Raw genomic sequence first — 17,019 nt, forward strand, 5'->3', positions numbered from 1 at the left:
ATTACAGTAATTCCCTCAAGAGCAAGCATTAGCAGTGGCTATTGCGACAGTGGCAAGAAAAAACTCCCTAGATCCCAAAAGTGTATATGCAACTAACAATTATTCTCATATTCAGTTAGCTGCATTGCATCCAGGTTTCTCCTTTTGTTTCCCGTTAGCGATTATTAAAATGGTGTTATATGCTCACTGTTTGACAGTATACATGATATAAATTATGTATCATCTTGTTTCACATTTTAATTGAAGTTATATGATGTTTATACTGAGGGTAATACTTTTTTTTATGTCTGCGTCATGCATCAAATGGACATATTCATCATTTGCAATGGTACAAAACACAGAACAGTGGCACATCCTCACATTTAAGAAGCTCAAACCAACAAATGTTTGGAATTTTTGCTCAATAAATAAATTACATACATTATTATCTATTAATCTTCTGTAGTTCAGTTAAACAACATTTCAGCCACTGTCCTCTTATTTAAGCAGCTATTTCTGTGCTATTTCCATTGAATTCTTCCAAATGACAAATCAGCACTACATTTACACATTTAGTGATGTATTCTTATTTTGTCGCTTATGTACATTTACAATAGGTTTGTGGTTTATCTGCTGTCTTTGTAATGATATTGGACTGTTGGCAAGAAATCTAATCTGAATCGTTCAACTTTGTCAAACACAGGATTTGATAACATTATAATGATAATGGTAATAAAAATAAATTCAATCATTACAGTACACTATTCAAATCTACTTTGCTATCAACTGCACCAACATTAGACTGTCAATCATTCATCTCTCTCTCTCTCTCTCTCTTTCTCTCTCTGACTGCCTGCATTACCATTAAATGAGATAGAACAGTTTTCTTTTATCTCAGCAATTCCATTTCAACATATTGGTATGGGGAATATGATGTAGACGCACCCAGACAGCGTTCACCGATATTGAACAATACGGGTGGAAACAATGTGACTGTTTTCCAATTTAATTTCATAGTGAATAACCTGTGATTTGATTTGATTTCTATTTTCTTTCCTCACTATGGCTCGAGATAGAGACGGGCACCGGCTTTGCTTGGGGGGTGAGGGTCGTTGGTGGAGGGGTGCAGAAATGGAGAATGGCATCATTAACATTCACTGACAGTTAAAGTTTCAATCTAGCTTTGTGGCAGAATCCCAATATTGACATAAAATAGGACAGAGAAAAAAAAAAGTGCTAGATGTGGGATGCGGCCCTCCCTGACTGGGGTTGTGGCCGCTCCAATGTAATCAACAACTGAGAGATTTGAGAAGCTGCTGGGACGAAAAGAAGGGGGGGGGGGGTAGAAAAAACAAAGATCCAAAAGATGCAGAGGTCTCCATAAAAAGTATTGTGGAAACAATTCCATTTCAAAGATAATTGATCTCAAACATATTCTGAGAGTTTGGTTTCAGTTTCAGATCTCTTGGGAAATAACTTGTCTATGTTCTGCTTCATAGGTTGTTCTTATTTTACGTCCTGAATTTACCTTTTAGGCATTTTGCCAATGCTCCAAACCTAACCCTAACCCTAAAAGTAATGAGTGCAACAGCAGCTTCAAACCAAAGATCTCCAACAGCACATGCAATCAAGTCAAGGGATGCACCATGCAACTAATAATTACTTTGATCATGATTAGCCTGCCAATCACAATCATTAATTCAGCTCATTAATTGATTAATTGTTTAGTTTGTAAACTGTAGAAAGAAATGTCAAAAAAAATGCACATCACAGTTTCTCAGAGAACAAGGTGACATCTTCAAATAGTTTGACTTTGGGCACCGGGACAGTTGGCCGGATACAGAGGTTTACTCCTCGACGCAGCGGGCCTGGGTTCGACTCCGACCTGCGGCCCTTTGCTGCATGTCATTCCCCCTCTCTTTCCCCTTTCATTTCTTCAGCTGTCCTGTCAAAAATAAAAGGCCAAAAAGGCCCAAAAAATTATCTACAAAAAATAAAAAACAGCTTGACTCTGACTTGACCAAGTAACAGTCCAAACCCGAATAATATTTACTGTCATATATGAGAGAGAAACACTGCAAATTCTCACATTTGAGAATCTGGAAGCAGATAATGTTTAGCATTTTTGCTTAAAAAATGACTGAAGCAATACATTGATTATCAAAATATGGTAGTTGTCGATATGTCATTTTGGTCAGTCGACTACTTGTTTTAGCTCGAATTAGATCAAAATCAGTGAATGCATAGAAGCAACACCTGTAGCATCACCTGTATTTATATCATTCAAACTTTTCATTTTTTTCTTCATGCTCCCGACAGCAAATCCAGGATGCGGCTGACCAGGGGGTGATGTTCGTGGGATTTGTCCAGGAACCCTATGGGGCCCCATGCACCAGGATCAGAGAACCAGACACCCCCTCCTTTTCCCTGCACTCCAGCCCCAGCTCTGTGCTCGGTTCCCTGGGCAGCTGTAGCCCCTCGAACCCCTCAAGCCCCATTAACCACGCAGCAGCTGGAGCTGAAGCCGATGCAGTGGACAAAGAGGCCAATGAGGAGGCTTCATGCGAGGCTGGGGAAGGAGCACCGGGTGGGGAGAAGAATCATGGTGAGAACACTGGGAACCATTCAGGGAGCGGGGTGGAGGGCAGTCAGGGCATGGTCTCGCCTGTGGCGTCTCCAATACCAAAGGAAGATCTGGAGCAGAGTGAGGAGCTGACGGAGGAGGAGTCACCGTGTCACAATAACAACAAAGACAGAGATGCAAAGGAGAGGCCAAGATACCGCCTGCGGAGGGGTGACGGTGAGTGGTCTCTATGGTTGCTATCATGAACTCAAACTAAAATGAAAATGACGTGTTAAGCAACAAACATGTAATGTAAAATAAGGACTATAAAGGTCTTACTTGCTGTGAAATATGAATGAATCTGGGGGGAAATAGTGGAGACAAAAGTAGAGCAATAACGTCATGAGGTTTGTGTGGACACATTCTTTTGATGATTCCTATTCTGGGTAATGGACAGCCATGGCGACATTTCATATGCTGCAGTTACACACTGAAGAAAAAATTAAATAAACGGTACAAAATATGAAGAGGCCCTTAATATATGTAGCCTACATGTTTAGAACCAATAGCAAAGATAGAAAGATTTGTTCCTTTCCTGAACAAATTCAGCACCATGACAACGAAGGTGTATTTATTATTTTCGCATGTTTTTTTACAGTTTATAAAATGTCATTTTTCAATGAGCACCACAAACAAAATTCTGTTCACTGCCATTGTACCTGGGTAGAGGCAGAAATCTCAAATCGTGGGCATATAAAACCTAAAGGTATTTGCATTTGATTGAAGGTGAGTGAGTAAATATGCCATTTTGTTATTTGGGTGAACACATCCTTTAAAAGAAAATTACACTAATTGGCCCAATGGAGGCTTCACAATTTGAATGTCAAAATAAAAAAAGCTTGAGAACTTGACAAGACTCCAAATGACACGAGACCTGCCACACAGCTATCCTTACAGATCGCACAGAAAGGCCTAATGAGGGATGCTAATTAAGAAAATTGAAAAGGTCAAAACTTCAAACGGTGAAAGGCTCAGTGTTGATGGGTCTGGTTTTAGCATCATATATATATACAGTACATTAGCTAAATGTTGTTTTAGCATTCATCAATTCTAAAATGTTTTTTTTGATGCTGCGTATTAATACACGTTCACACCTGTGAGCTCCCTCATCAAACCAGACGACTGCTGGTCCCAGAGCAGCTGAAGCAGTCGGGGGTTAAATCCTGCACTCTGCGGTTAACTGTAGCTTCTTGTCTCACATTCACAGATATTCAAACTGGCAGCTTCTAATCTTGAGCCAATATCTGTCTGGATATACTGTATGTGTTAATTTGGGTTTTGGTTAGACTGGGTAAACCCAGCCCGAACTGCCGGCGATTTGATTTCGCCCTGCAGCTCAGGCTGGAAACCTGTATGTTTATCTATCCTGCTTCCGTTACAATTTTGCGGGGACCAATCACAAACTGGCTCATCCACCTGGCGCGCTATTGGCGGGTTTAACACGATGACGATAGACCAAGCAGCTTCTTGTTTACATTCAACAAGGCGGCCACCGAAGCGCAGCAACCTGTTGGTGCCGCTGTCGCTGCTACGTCACCCGGATCGTTGGTCTGATTGGTTGAAGGACTATCCAATTGCGTACAGTCATTTTGAACTATGCCCGTTGATCACGCCTCTTGTGCAGTAGAAATACAGAGCAGACTCCCCAGACCAATGTTCAATCTTAAAAGATTGAGCTCGGTCTGGTGACAGCCAGACCAGGTTTTGGTTTCATTTGAAGCCATACCTTTTGGCTGTTTAACTAAAGAACAGCGTGGCACCGTAAATCCTTCTTGAAACACTTGGCAAACGCTGAGGAGTCATTGTCTTGCTATTGTCTCAATGTTACACAACAATGTGCTGCCTTGGGATTTAATCCTCTCTATCTGTTACACAAAGGGAATCGTCTTATAGCCGTGGTGCACACAAATTCACACTCAAACTTAGCCGATAAAGCTAAGTCTGTGAAATTGTGAAACAGTTTTTCTGGGTTTTTTTTCAGAAACTGCACATTTCATGGCTCGCTTTCTGTCTTCCCAGAAAGTGAGGGATATAGCTACACCTCTCTGAGTTATTTAGGGCAGCCCCCTTTTCTGTGGGAATGTTGTTGAAATTAGCACGGACATGTATAGTTCCGGCTTTATTTGAGCATTTCGGATTGACAGATGGAGACACCCACCAGTATCACCCCCCCGCTACAGTCTCTCCTCCTCTCACCGCACCTATTTGGGATATGTGTCGGAGCAATGCGCAAACTGTGCATTGGACACACATCCCAGTGGGAGTGTTAACGTGTGTGTGTTTGTGTATAATGCATATTTGTATGTATAGTACAGTGTACAAAGCGATTAGGTTCAAAGCACCTAATACCGAGTGTTGCATAATGAAAATACTCTTCGGTGTGCAGCATCACGCACTTGGCATCACTGCAGACCACAGCTCACTGGTCCATCTGGGCCTCCCTACAGTGCATTTTGCAGCGAGATAATCCCCCACTGCCTTGTCCTCTACCTCCCTCAGCTTCGCCGCTTTCTCTCTACCCAAACCTTCATCCCCCTGAATCTATGTGACATCGCCAGCAGCGCTGGTATAGTGGCCAGCCGGGGTGGTAGGGGAGCCTGCCAAGCTCCCATGTCCCTCTCTACTAATGCCCAGTCTTCCGAGGAGGCCCAAGAGTCTCGGCTACCGCTGGCTTGTCCTTGCTAATCCTCAGATCTTGAGGTGAATGCCGTGCAAGTGTTGGCAGCGGAGCTGGCGAAAGTCTGTGGCTTATGATTGAAAGATGATCACTATCCCTGAGACTTAAGCTCTGGATAGAAACTGAGCCCATAAGTTTGGAGACTCAAATGCTTGAATGGTTTGAAGGAAAGGGATTCTGTTGAAAGGACCAAACGGAAAGTATAACATCGTAGTGACAGCTATACATTTATGTCTGGATCAGACAAAGCTGTGTCTACTTTCAGATACAACTAATTTGCATGAGCAAAAACGTTTTGTAGGGAATTAAATGCCACCTGGATACTGTTACATAATCAAACCGAGGAAAGATTTATACTGCACCATATTTTGTCTCTTTTCCAGCCTTACCTTTTACATTAAGGTAGGCTTAAAACCTTTCCTGGATTTGAAAAACATTACAGACAATGCAAGTCAGTAGTATGTGAATGTATTTTGTAGGAGAGAGTTGGGATAAGAATTTGTGCAGGAGACCTCATCAAACTAACAAAAAAAAGAGGATATTGATGTGCAGTCAATATTTGACAAGCTAAGTGTTTGACTGCCTGAGGTATCGGTTCCTAGCTGATGCGAAGATGAATTGATTGAGTTTCTTGTCATGATATAAGGTTTATCAAGGCTTCAAACGCATATAACATGCTTTAAGCAAACAGCATAAAATGAAGTAAAGAGCTTAAATTAAGAGCTTTATCATAGGTGTAATCCTGAGGAAAATCAGTCCGAAATCATCTGAGTCCATGTGCAGAGGGGAGTCTTTTCAGCTGCTTGGTTTTCAACCCTTGAGATCAGTGTTATCTCTGCTCTGATGGAATCAGTGTCCAGCTTCTCAGATTATAGAAACAGACATTGAAATAATGACATGTCATGTTGGAAAGCTACGCTGCTAGGATCACTTGCAGGGTTACTGCGGCCGACTTCGTCGGTTGGGCAGCCGGCCTGCCATCAGATAGGTCTTTGAAGCCACATGCTCTTAACGTCCTAACAAAACCCATGCGCTCATTTTCTTGTTAGCTGGACTGCCGTCGACCACAAGACTCAGGTTAGCTGCGCAGACTTTATTCTGAAAGTCGTCTGTTGATGCTATTGATTTGTGATTAGGTTCAAAGGACTCTTTGAGTCATACTCTTTGGTGCATCTGTGTGTGTGTGTGTGTGTGTGTGTGTGTGTGTGTGACACTGTACGCACTTAAATATCAAATTATTGGGGCATTATGTAAGATTTTACTACCCTATAGCACAAAAATGACCCTAATAATTCTCTGAAACATTAATCAAGTTATTTATCAGGACTGTTTCTAGATAACAGCCAAAACGCAAATGGGACTGCAGATTTATTACAACTGCTTCTTGGTAAAATATCACCTCTCCAGCAGATCTCTGCTCTGTTTCTATTAAACAGTAATGTTTGCGTGTGTCATTTAAAGAACACTGCAGCACAAGGGGGCAGGGGGAGTGGTAAGCTTGGCAAGAGACTCGTTTTAGGGATTTATGTTGGTTACTAATGGAGTTCCTCAAAGGTCAAAGAACCTCAACCTAATATTCTTCCTAACAACAAAGTATCTGCTCATCTGCAGTTTGCACTCATTTTCTAAAAGGATGTCTAAGATGTTTGTGTAGTATCTCAAGTTCGTCATAGTCATTGGGAACATGTAATTGTTGGGTCACTGGTTTGACTCCTGACTGGGAAATCCCACAGGGAGAAAGTAATGAGGAATGCAATCTGCTTATCATTCATTTCATGAATTCTGAGCCACAATTTTGTTGTGTAAATTGACTTTTTTTTTTCCCATCTGAAACACACTGCAGACTGCAAATCAAAGTGGAAACAACCACCAGCTCCCATTTAGAATAATAAATTAAAAAAAATCTTCTGATGCAGCTTTAACTTGCAAAGCTCAGCTACTTTAGCATTTGCATTTCAACTTGCAGTTAGCTATGTTTTTTTTCCTCCCTCTATGATGCACTGCAGTGATGCAACTAGTCAATCACAGCCCACCCTGACATAGAACAGCTTGTTGTTTTTGAAAAGCAAGTGAAATCTAGTTACTTTAATGCTTTGACTTGCGTTTTGCAGTGAGTTTAAGCTGCAAAAAGTCTGCACATAGACTAGGGCTGTACCTGAATCAGTATTTGTGTAAAATAGTGCAGCAAAAAAAAAAAACAGGAGGCAGTGATTTGACTGACAAAGTGTAAGTCAACTTGGGTGCTTCTTTACTGATTATTTGAATCATGGAGGTTTAGAGGGCAGCCCTACAGATTTCTATCAAAGTGATTTCTGAAATACGTATGAATGCCAGGTGAAAGCACGGCCTCCAGTTTGACTCACTATTATCCTGCAGTTCAGAGCGATGGATATCAGCAAGACAGATTTGGTTTTATTCCTACATATACATTTTGTAATAATAGTCCTCATATCTTCTGGTACTGCCCCCTGCCCTGTTTTGCCCTTCTCAAGTTTCTCTGAGGCGAGGTACGTAATCCCTCTGATGCTCCAGTAGAGAGTATCTCCTGTGAACAGAGAACAGCTGAAATTGTGTTTACAGACACACAAAGTATTTTCTGAGTAAAGGTTAGAAGATTAGCAACCTGCCCCTCCATCTAAATTACAGTCGCCTTAGTGCCACATTCATAGCGAAATTAGATTGTAATGAAATATAATGCATGCAAAACTCTCAGCTATTACACAGAAAACATCTAATATTGTGAGCAAAACAGATGCAGAGCAGCATGTTTTCTGGCTAGTGGCTGTTATTTATTAAGGAACAACTCTGACGTCCACCCATAACAGTCCCATCAGTAGCGATGGAATCATCTGTGTCGAATACGGTTTAATGTGGTCTTATTTAATTGCACTGTGATTACAGAAAATAAGAGTTGTAAGTAAGAGAAAATAAAACTTTCCAAAAGCAGTCTTTTTCATGACCTACCCAAAGCTCTCTGAGATACAGAAGAGATTCATGGGACAAACCGTAGTGATACATCATCTCAGGCGTGTACACATAAACTGTAAACCAGTTTATATGATACAGATCGCAGATCACAAAGTCATCCACAGCGAAGAAATGTGTTGCGTTTGCTGGTCAGAGACATGTTGAATGGGAAGTCATTTTGTTGGGGTGTGTTTTGTCCAAGATTTGTTTGCCATATTGTCCTTGTAACATGGGCAACAGAGAGAGGGACGAGCGGAGTGTGTGTGTGTGTGTGTGTGTGTGTGTGTGTGTGTGTGTGTGAATATTCTGCTGTGATTCAACTTTTCTCAAGAGTGACAAATGACAAGATTTAGGGAATTCGGTGGCTAGCTGTCATATCAGACAGACGAGCCAGACAAGAAGTGGTTATAAATGATTCATTTTTCCTGTTTGTTTGCCTGACGTACGGATGGACGGATGGACAGACGGATAAACCAAAGCGACTGAGACATGACTCCCCCTACCACCACCCTGCGTTTGTGTGTGTGTGTGTGTGTGTGTGTTTGTGTTTGTGTTTGTGTAGGTGGAAGGGTGGGTGGCAGTGCTGCCCATTTTGCTCATCCATCTGGCTCACTTGTGCAATGACAGTCTGACATTTGCATTTAAAAGAAAGAGGGAAATGTTACCAGACTCGATTTGAATTGCTTTCTGCCCGATTCGAACCCCGCTCACATCTCACATTTTGTGTTTTGTTTTTTTTCAAAGCACAGCTGAGCAAATATTTCACTCACTCACATCACAACAAATAAAACCCTTTCTACTTTGATTTAGTATGATATGAGCGAGGAGCAGTGACATACGTACCGTGGGCAAATTTCCAAGCCCGTTTCTCTCTCCTGAGGCCTACTACATTATGTATATTTCTGCTTGATGTGAACAACAGCTAGCTGGAGAGCTTGTAATGCATTATTCAAGGTTATACTTGGAATTAACAAAGTAACATCACTTCTGGAAAACCTTAAAAGGAATATGTAGCATGAATATGATCAAATTGCTTTTGATTTACTTCACGTTTGTTGTTGAAAAAGAACCAAGTGAAAAAAGAGGCAACAACCTTGAAAATGATTTTGAGTTTATTAGTCCAGCTCGGGGCAACTCAAATCTCATCTTGTATTACTTTGTCATTTCTCGTCTATTTTGCACCTGCCAGGTGGAACTTGCGGTTGTAATAATGATGATTTTGAAGTTTGTAATATAGCATCTAGCATACAAATTTGTCCTGCCCGCACAGGCTTATAAGACTTCAGAAATGAACAGAAAACAGTTGAAAATGCATCACATATAGGACACAAAAAGCCCTAAAACTAAAAGTTTCACATAAGTACATAATCAGATATGTATTGTTTAATCATTAGATACTGTACAAGAAACATTTTAAAGCAAAGGCAGCTGATGGAAACATCACAATTAAACCACACAATTAGACAACTGACAAGTCAGGGTCAAATTTATTGGAGGCTCTCAGTTACTTTTTTGTAGTTTAGCTTAAGGTGTATCCAATTTTAGTGTACTAATTTCCATTTCAATGCTGCCCAATTTTTCTATAACCAATTACTTTAGATCAGCCTTCTTATCTGTCCAAGGACCCATGCAAACCGTTTTTCACAAGACAAGAAAATCAGAAAAAAAACAAATTGTTATTTGTTGTTGATGACCAGGAACCCTGTGGCCAACTTTTCTTGGCCAAGAAGCTTTTTGACTTTCTTCACATTGGCTGAGTTTCCCTGTTTGCTTATCTCATAGGAAATAGATGTCCTTCCAATTGTTTGTTAACACGGTGCTCACAGTGTGGTTGTGTGGAAAATAACTTCTCCCAAATCAAGAAGTCCTTCAGAAGTGGTCCATAAACCAATACTGCAGATATTTGTTTGCAACAAAAAAGTATATATTTCAAACCAAAACCCTGCTGTCTCTGAGCCAGCCGATTACCGGTCCATTTCTTATAACTTCTGGCAGCTGAAGAGGGAAAGTGCTCCTACAGACGGTGCCAAATTGCACTTTGGATTGTGGCCAACGTACAGCAGTAGTTTAATAATCATGCAGTAAAACGTGGGAGTTCCACAGAGGCTACGTCTGTATTGTCACAACCCATATCATGTTAAATCAATGTTTTCTGTCGTTTCCCAACAGGAGTGGAACTGCTCGCTTTGTACAACCACCCACCAGTCCGAGAGGGCCAGGTGAAGTACTACACTGTAAAGGTGCCACTGCGGGTTCAAAACTGTGATGAGGGGGTCAAAGGCGTGGAGGCCAACTGGCTGGATCACATGACCCATCACTTCAACAATGGAGCCTCACTAGTCGATGGATACTTCCACCTGGGCAACGTGAACGGTAAGCCAGCGTCACTCACTGCTACTGCAAAACACAGAGTTTTCCCAGGAAAAAGATGTGGGGCGAAATGTTTCATGAGGAGAAAAACTCACTGCAATTTTAATAACCACACATTCTGTTTTTGGGTTGCATGTCACATAATCTGACTCCGCCAGATGGATTGCTTCGCATTTGCTCAGCGTATCCATCTGGGAACTTTCCGTTGGAGAACTTTTGGGAAGGAGTGAAAATACTGGTTAGCTGATTGGATAAACCATCTGTCTATCACCACCTATGTTGGTGATAGACGGGCCAAATCAACCAATCAGATCAAACTCTTGCCAAAACCAGAAGGGAGAAGAGCAAGAACATCTTTTCCTCTGAGAAAAGCCTCCAGTGCCATTTTTTGCTCTTCTTTCAATGAAGGAATACTTTCTAATTCGGATAAAACTTGCGCTCATCTCATCCGTGGAAGCTGCCATGTTGTTTAGACTAACAGTTGCTTCTCGCTGAGTCACACCTAAACCCGCCTCAAAACCAACGCTGATTGGTCGGTCGTTTGGCAAACGGCTCCAAATTTTCTCTATCTCAAGATGCCAGACTGATCTGCGAGTAAAAAACTGGAGCTCGCGAGATCAGGACGCTCTCACGAGGCTACATATCACACACAATCAAGAAACATTAGAAAGAGAGGTTTGTAATGTACGATTAAAACAGCCTTAAACTTTGGTCATGGCTTCTTAGATTCTCCAGAATTGTTCCCTTTCCAGGTACTCTTAAAGCTCAGACAACTAAAGTTAATAAAACCCCGAAAGATTCTCAAATTGCATTTTTTCTCCCCCTAAAAGTAAAAACTGTCACCATCAAGCAGAAGCCAAATTCATATCGATGTCTACAACATAAAAAGCCTGGGGCAGGTAATGATGCACCTATGTCATTGTGTGTCATTAATTATTAATTGGCTGGCATTCATTTTTCACTAGGAAACAATCAGAACATATATGACTCTGATTATACTTTGTCAGTGTCAGGAAGTGGTGCAATCCTTCAGGATTTTGTACCGCAAACTGGATCAACATTCACCAGATGCACTGACACTAGCGCCACCATGAAGTTGGCATTTGTGGCTTTAAAATTAAACGTCTGACCAAACTAATAGATAGATCACCATTAAATTTGGTACTGACATTCATACTTTGGTTTATGACCAAATACCTGCAACACTAATGATATTCAATAGCTGTACTTTGTGTTTAGTGCTAATTAGCAAATGTTAGCATGCTACCACGTTAAACTAAAATGGTCCATCCATCCATCTATCATTATCATTATCATTATCTGGGGTCGGGCTCCCTGCTGGAGCTGCTGCCCCCACAACCCAGGGGGCATCCTTACCAGATGCCCAAACCACCTCAACTGACTCCATGTGAGTTCCTCACTAATGACTCAGCTTCTCACCCTATCTCTAAGGGAGATGCTAGCCACTCTCCTGAGAAAACATATTTTGGCAGCTTGTTCCAGGGATCTAGTTCTTTCGGTCATGACTAAGATGATGGATTGGGGTGATGGCAAATATAATATCATATATATCAGTCCCTCCAGGATTTTGTTGCCTTTTTTTGAGATTGTTGCTGCCCAAAATGCCATTTCTGTGTCTGTAGATATTGAGGAGGAGAGAGGGGGGGTCTGTTTTCACCAGTGTGCTGTGTGGCTGACATAGTGATTCTTTCTTTATGGAGGATGCTTTAGAAGCTGGAGTTCATCTCTCTAGTTTATGTCTGGTATCCTCTTTTAAACTATTTCCTGTTTGGGTTTTCCTCTTCCATCAGACCCCGGCGGCTCTGTGCTTCGCTCTGACACTGGAGAAATCAGCCAGCCAGAGTAAATAAGAGTCATAATTCATTAATCTGGGAAAGTGAACGCCTCAGCAACTCTGAAACATAGATAATTAACCTGATAACAAATTAGTGCCTCCTTGCATATTTTATGTCCTGAGAATGAAGTAATGAAGTGTTTTATTATGATTCAATTTTTTCTGCTTATTAGGGTCCTCTAACATTTTTTGCATTTTTCATGCGCTGCTAAGATATGCACTCTTGAACAGTGAAATTACTGGGTAGAATTGAAAGCAGATCAGCTGCATTATGAAACTGTCTCTGCCTGTACTGACTTATAGGACTGAACTCAGCCCACAGCTTTAGGCTCAGCCACTTTAGAAAACAGACAACTTTACAGAGGTGAATGCTGTACTTTGTGGATTTTGGTCTCTTGAGAGTAGCTGGCAGTATGACATCAAAGCGGCATCCCGTTTGTTGTTAGCAGCTAATTGCATCAAACTGCCGTGCAGCTCGGCTTTAGAATTAGTATCCATTCCTGCCGTTTCCAGATTTAGCAACTTCTTTGAGACAAGCTTTATTTTTCATTCAATTCACGATGAGACGCTCGGCACGATGCAGGAGACCATCTCAACCTCACAAACATCAAGGACATGTTTGACAGTAAAACAGCACACTAAAGTACATGGACTGACAGAGACGGACGCAGGCAGTTGGATGGGTGATCGTTGTGACAGTGACAGCATTGCTTTGAGATACAGTGCTTCAGCTTTTATGTACTGACAGATACACGGGCAGTCCAATGAGTGCAATTTTGTTTTTTTCTAAGACTGACCTTCTGCCCTTATTGTTTTTACTTTCATCCCGTTGTACTAATATTGTTTTTACATTATTTATCTCTTAGAGGGAGTATTGCTGAGCCGGTCTGCTTTTTTATTATGGATGGCAATGGTCGATCAGTCCGCCACTTTGTCCCAGACTGAAATACTCATAACAACTGTTGAAAAGATTGCCGTTAAATTTGATGCTGATATCAATTGTGCCAAGAGGATGAATACTAACGCTTTTAGTTATCCCCTGATTTTTTCCTCTAGAAGCACCAGGGGATTGACATTTGTGGTTTTGAGTGAAATATCGCCACGTCTGTTGGATGCATAGCCATGGAAGTACAAATATCCATGTGGCCCTCAAGAAGAATTGTAATATCTTAGGTAATCCCTTCCTTTTTTTGTCCAGTGCCATCATGAGGTAAAAATTGCTAGTTCTCGTTTAAACCAGATAATATCATCCTAAAATCCTGCAAATATGTCTGATTGGAAAGTTTTAAGCAGTTGTAATGTTGTGTAATCTGACACAGATTATAAAATCCAATTTGGCATCTTTGAAAATGCAACAGATTTCATGTCAGTCATGCAAACAAATACAATAAAGAAAAAGTGCCTATTTTTTAAACACTGTTTTTACTGTGAGTTAACAGTAACCACTAAAACCAATAAATGAACCATATATTAACAATTATTCAATGGTGGTATTGTTATGCAAAACCTATAATTCAGTAATTGATTGAAATCATCCATGCAGCTCTGTACATCTGATGCCTACATTCCAAGTAGTAACATCATTTATAAATCAACTTGAAACCAATCAAAGAGCTGCATACCTTAATCATGTGGGTGATGGGGGGAATGGACAATGTGACCGAAAATGAGAAAATATGTTTGTTGTTGTTGTTTATATTGCTGATTGTCGACCTACTGTAGAGTTCATTGATTACCTGCCTTTTGTTTTAGCATGTGCATTACTGGTCATGTTCCTGCAGTCAGTGTGCGACTCTGGCCTTTTCCTAAATACTGTTGCTACCTTTCTATCGTCTCTGACAGTCGGCTGTTTGGCATGGTCCAGAGGGATGCACATTTGCACACAAAAACGCACCGGGTCCCCAAGCTCCATCAAAAGATGGGTTTCCATGGTGAAGCTGGATGAGAAAGCATTAGGGGGCATTGTTTGCATACGAGTGCATGCGTGCATGCGTGCGTGCGTGCGTGCGTGCGTGCGAGCGAGCGTGTGTGTGACAGCCCGCTCAGAAGGCGAAAGTCCTGTCTGGTGTGGCAGCATTGTTTGCAGTGTGTGGAGACCTCGCCCGAGCCACAGGGTAGGATATTCTAGCAATATTGAATTTACAGATCCTAAGCTACACACAGGCCCCACTGTCATAAGACATGCATTAAAGATTTATACAAAACTGTGGCACTGCCTGCAAACACACACACATGCACAGTAGACTTACATGCATCCACATTTACCTTCAAAGACACACACCCATACACCCATTTACGCACATATGCGCAAACACAAAATACACGTAAGTTCACACTCACTCCCTGGAGTTGGAAGCAGGGTGGGGGGTCGAGTTTGTTTGACGAAGAACTGACAGTAACAGTGTAGACGGAGAGTTTGCCTTTGTTACTTGTGTAGCTTAAGCTATCTCCAGAGCCACAATGAGGATTTGTAGCTCGGTTGTGAGACACTGAGCTATTCATATGCATGACAGTCAGCCCTCACTGGTTTCTAAATTTGGGCAAAGCCAATGGAGGGAAAGAAAAAAAGGGAGAGAGAGAGAGCAAGAGAGATCCAGAGAATATGAAATTCCATTTTTTTCTGTGAGAATAAATTCAGGGAAGGGAAACCAAGCCTAAGTGTTTCTCTGAGACAAACGTTGAGGAGAGGTGGAGAGAATAAGAACTGCAATGTTAATACATGTGTGCGTTAACTTGCATGTGTGCGTTAACTTACAGTGTGTGCAAATCTACAGGATGCACACATGTTTCTAAATAAAAGTTTTGACAATACAACATGTGTCTCTTCCACCTCAGTCAGTTGCAGTCAGAAGACAGGTTCTACCACTGTGTTCACTCAGCACTGGTAGTTCAAACTATGCAGTTTAGTGTGTTTGGGCATAGGGCTGGGCGGTATGACCAAAAATGTATATCACGGTATTTTTCAACGGTTTCACGGTATATGACCGTATTTTTTTCCATGCATAATCAGGTGTTCACAGCATTTTCTACTGGTTGAGAGAGGAATTACTGCAGTAAATTGATTTAGGATGGTCTATTTTACTGTCATGATGAGTGAATATTGTAGAATAATTCCACACTAGTAGTAATACAGGTTTGCAAGGCCCCAGAAAATGATGCTGTTTACAAAGAATAGCCACTCATGAGTGAGGAATCAGAATGCAAAGACAATTGCAGTCAAAATACAGAACTTCTTTTATAAAACCGAAACAAAAACTTGCAATAATTATACTTTTGCCGCCAAGTGGCGGACGGTCGCCAGGTCTGTTTTGAGCTTAGTGGCTTAGCTCTGTGCTTTTGGTACAAGTTGAGGATAGAAACTTGGCTAAAGTAGGTTCTGCTCTGTGGCCGGTTAGCTTAGTTAGTAGAGCAGGCGCACATATAGAGGTTTGTTCCTTGATGCCGAAGGTCCAGGGTTTGAGTCTGACCTATGACGGTTTTCCTACATGCCTTCCCCCTCTCATGTCTGAGCTGTCCTATCATTAAAGGTGGAAATGCACATACATTTTTTTTTTAAAAGTACTTGCTGCTCGATATTTCATACCTGGGATCCAGCGTTTTGATCATCTGCTTGAAGCCTTCTTTTTCGACTGAATTAAGCAGGACCATGTCTTTGGCTAGGTGGATAGTGATAGAGTTTGTAATCTCGATCCACCGTTTGCTTTTTCTGTCGTAGGGAATCCCTCTAAGCAAACGCGTCTTGAAGGGACATTTGGCTCAACTTTTCTTTTGCTTTCCCAGTGTTACCTGCTGATGTGGAGGGCGCGGACCTTAACTTCATACATTCTTGATATTCCAAGACGTGCTTGCAGCTAAGGTGGTGGAGCAAATTGCTGACAACACTTGCATAAAATGGTTGTTTGGTCGACGTCGGATTTTTTGAAACCAAAAAAACCTCCAAACAACAGACACGGCTCCTCTTTTTGGCAAGTTCTTTTGTGTCATCACGTTCTACTAGTTATGCAGCTTCGATTTCAGAACTTTCAATGTTTATCCTATCCATCTTCAATGTAATGTAACACCAGAGCACTACTGTTTACCCTCACCACGCCTCGCAGTCGCACCATGCGTGTTTACAAGCGCAACATTGAAAAGGGTCCCGTCTGAAACAGTGTCGCGCAGCGCAGCATAATGTTGGCTGTATATTAAAAATTCATATCATGACGAAAATATAGTCCGGTATTCGGTGTGAACCGGTATGCCGCCCAGCACTATTTGGGCATATGAGTAAATTGCTAATGCACTCAGGTGGTTAAACTTAAACCTCTCATAAGCTTGGAAAAAATTGTTCGGAGTAAGAACGCAAGCAAAATCACCTACAGGAATCACTGTGCATCCACTATCACACAAACCTGTTAAATGGAAATCATGTTCACAGTTGCAGGGCTTATATGACTGTGAAGTGGTGCCATTTATGCATTGAGATTCTCACGAGCACTGTGATAATCCTTATAAATCATTACCCCAGCAGGCACAAGTCCAACAATGGTTTTTGACAGCGTTGGTGAT

The 17,019-nt window shown here is 41.4% G+C and overlaps 1 protein-coding gene across 1 annotated transcript in view; it reads left to right on the plus strand.

The window, feature by feature from the left end:
• Positions 1 to 17,019, plus strand: part of rftn1b (raftlin, lipid raft linker 1b) — a 114,660-nt gene that overhangs the window by 68,954 nt on the left and 28,687 nt on the right. The window contains exons 5-6 of the mRNA XM_028580083.1: positions 2,299 to 2,779; positions 10,416 to 10,619. Of these exons, the coding sequence (XP_028435884.1) occupies positions 2,299 to 2,779; positions 10,416 to 10,619 (685 nt within the window). The remainder of the gene's footprint in view (positions 1 to 2,298; positions 2,780 to 10,415; positions 10,620 to 17,019) is intronic.

Source organism: Perca flavescens, chromosome 6 (genome assembly GCF_004354835.1).
Source record: "Perca flavescens isolate YP-PL-M2 chromosome 6, PFLA_1.0, whole genome shotgun sequence".
Classification (NCBI taxonomy): domain Eukaryota; kingdom Metazoa; phylum Chordata; class Actinopteri; order Perciformes; family Percidae; genus Perca; species Perca flavescens.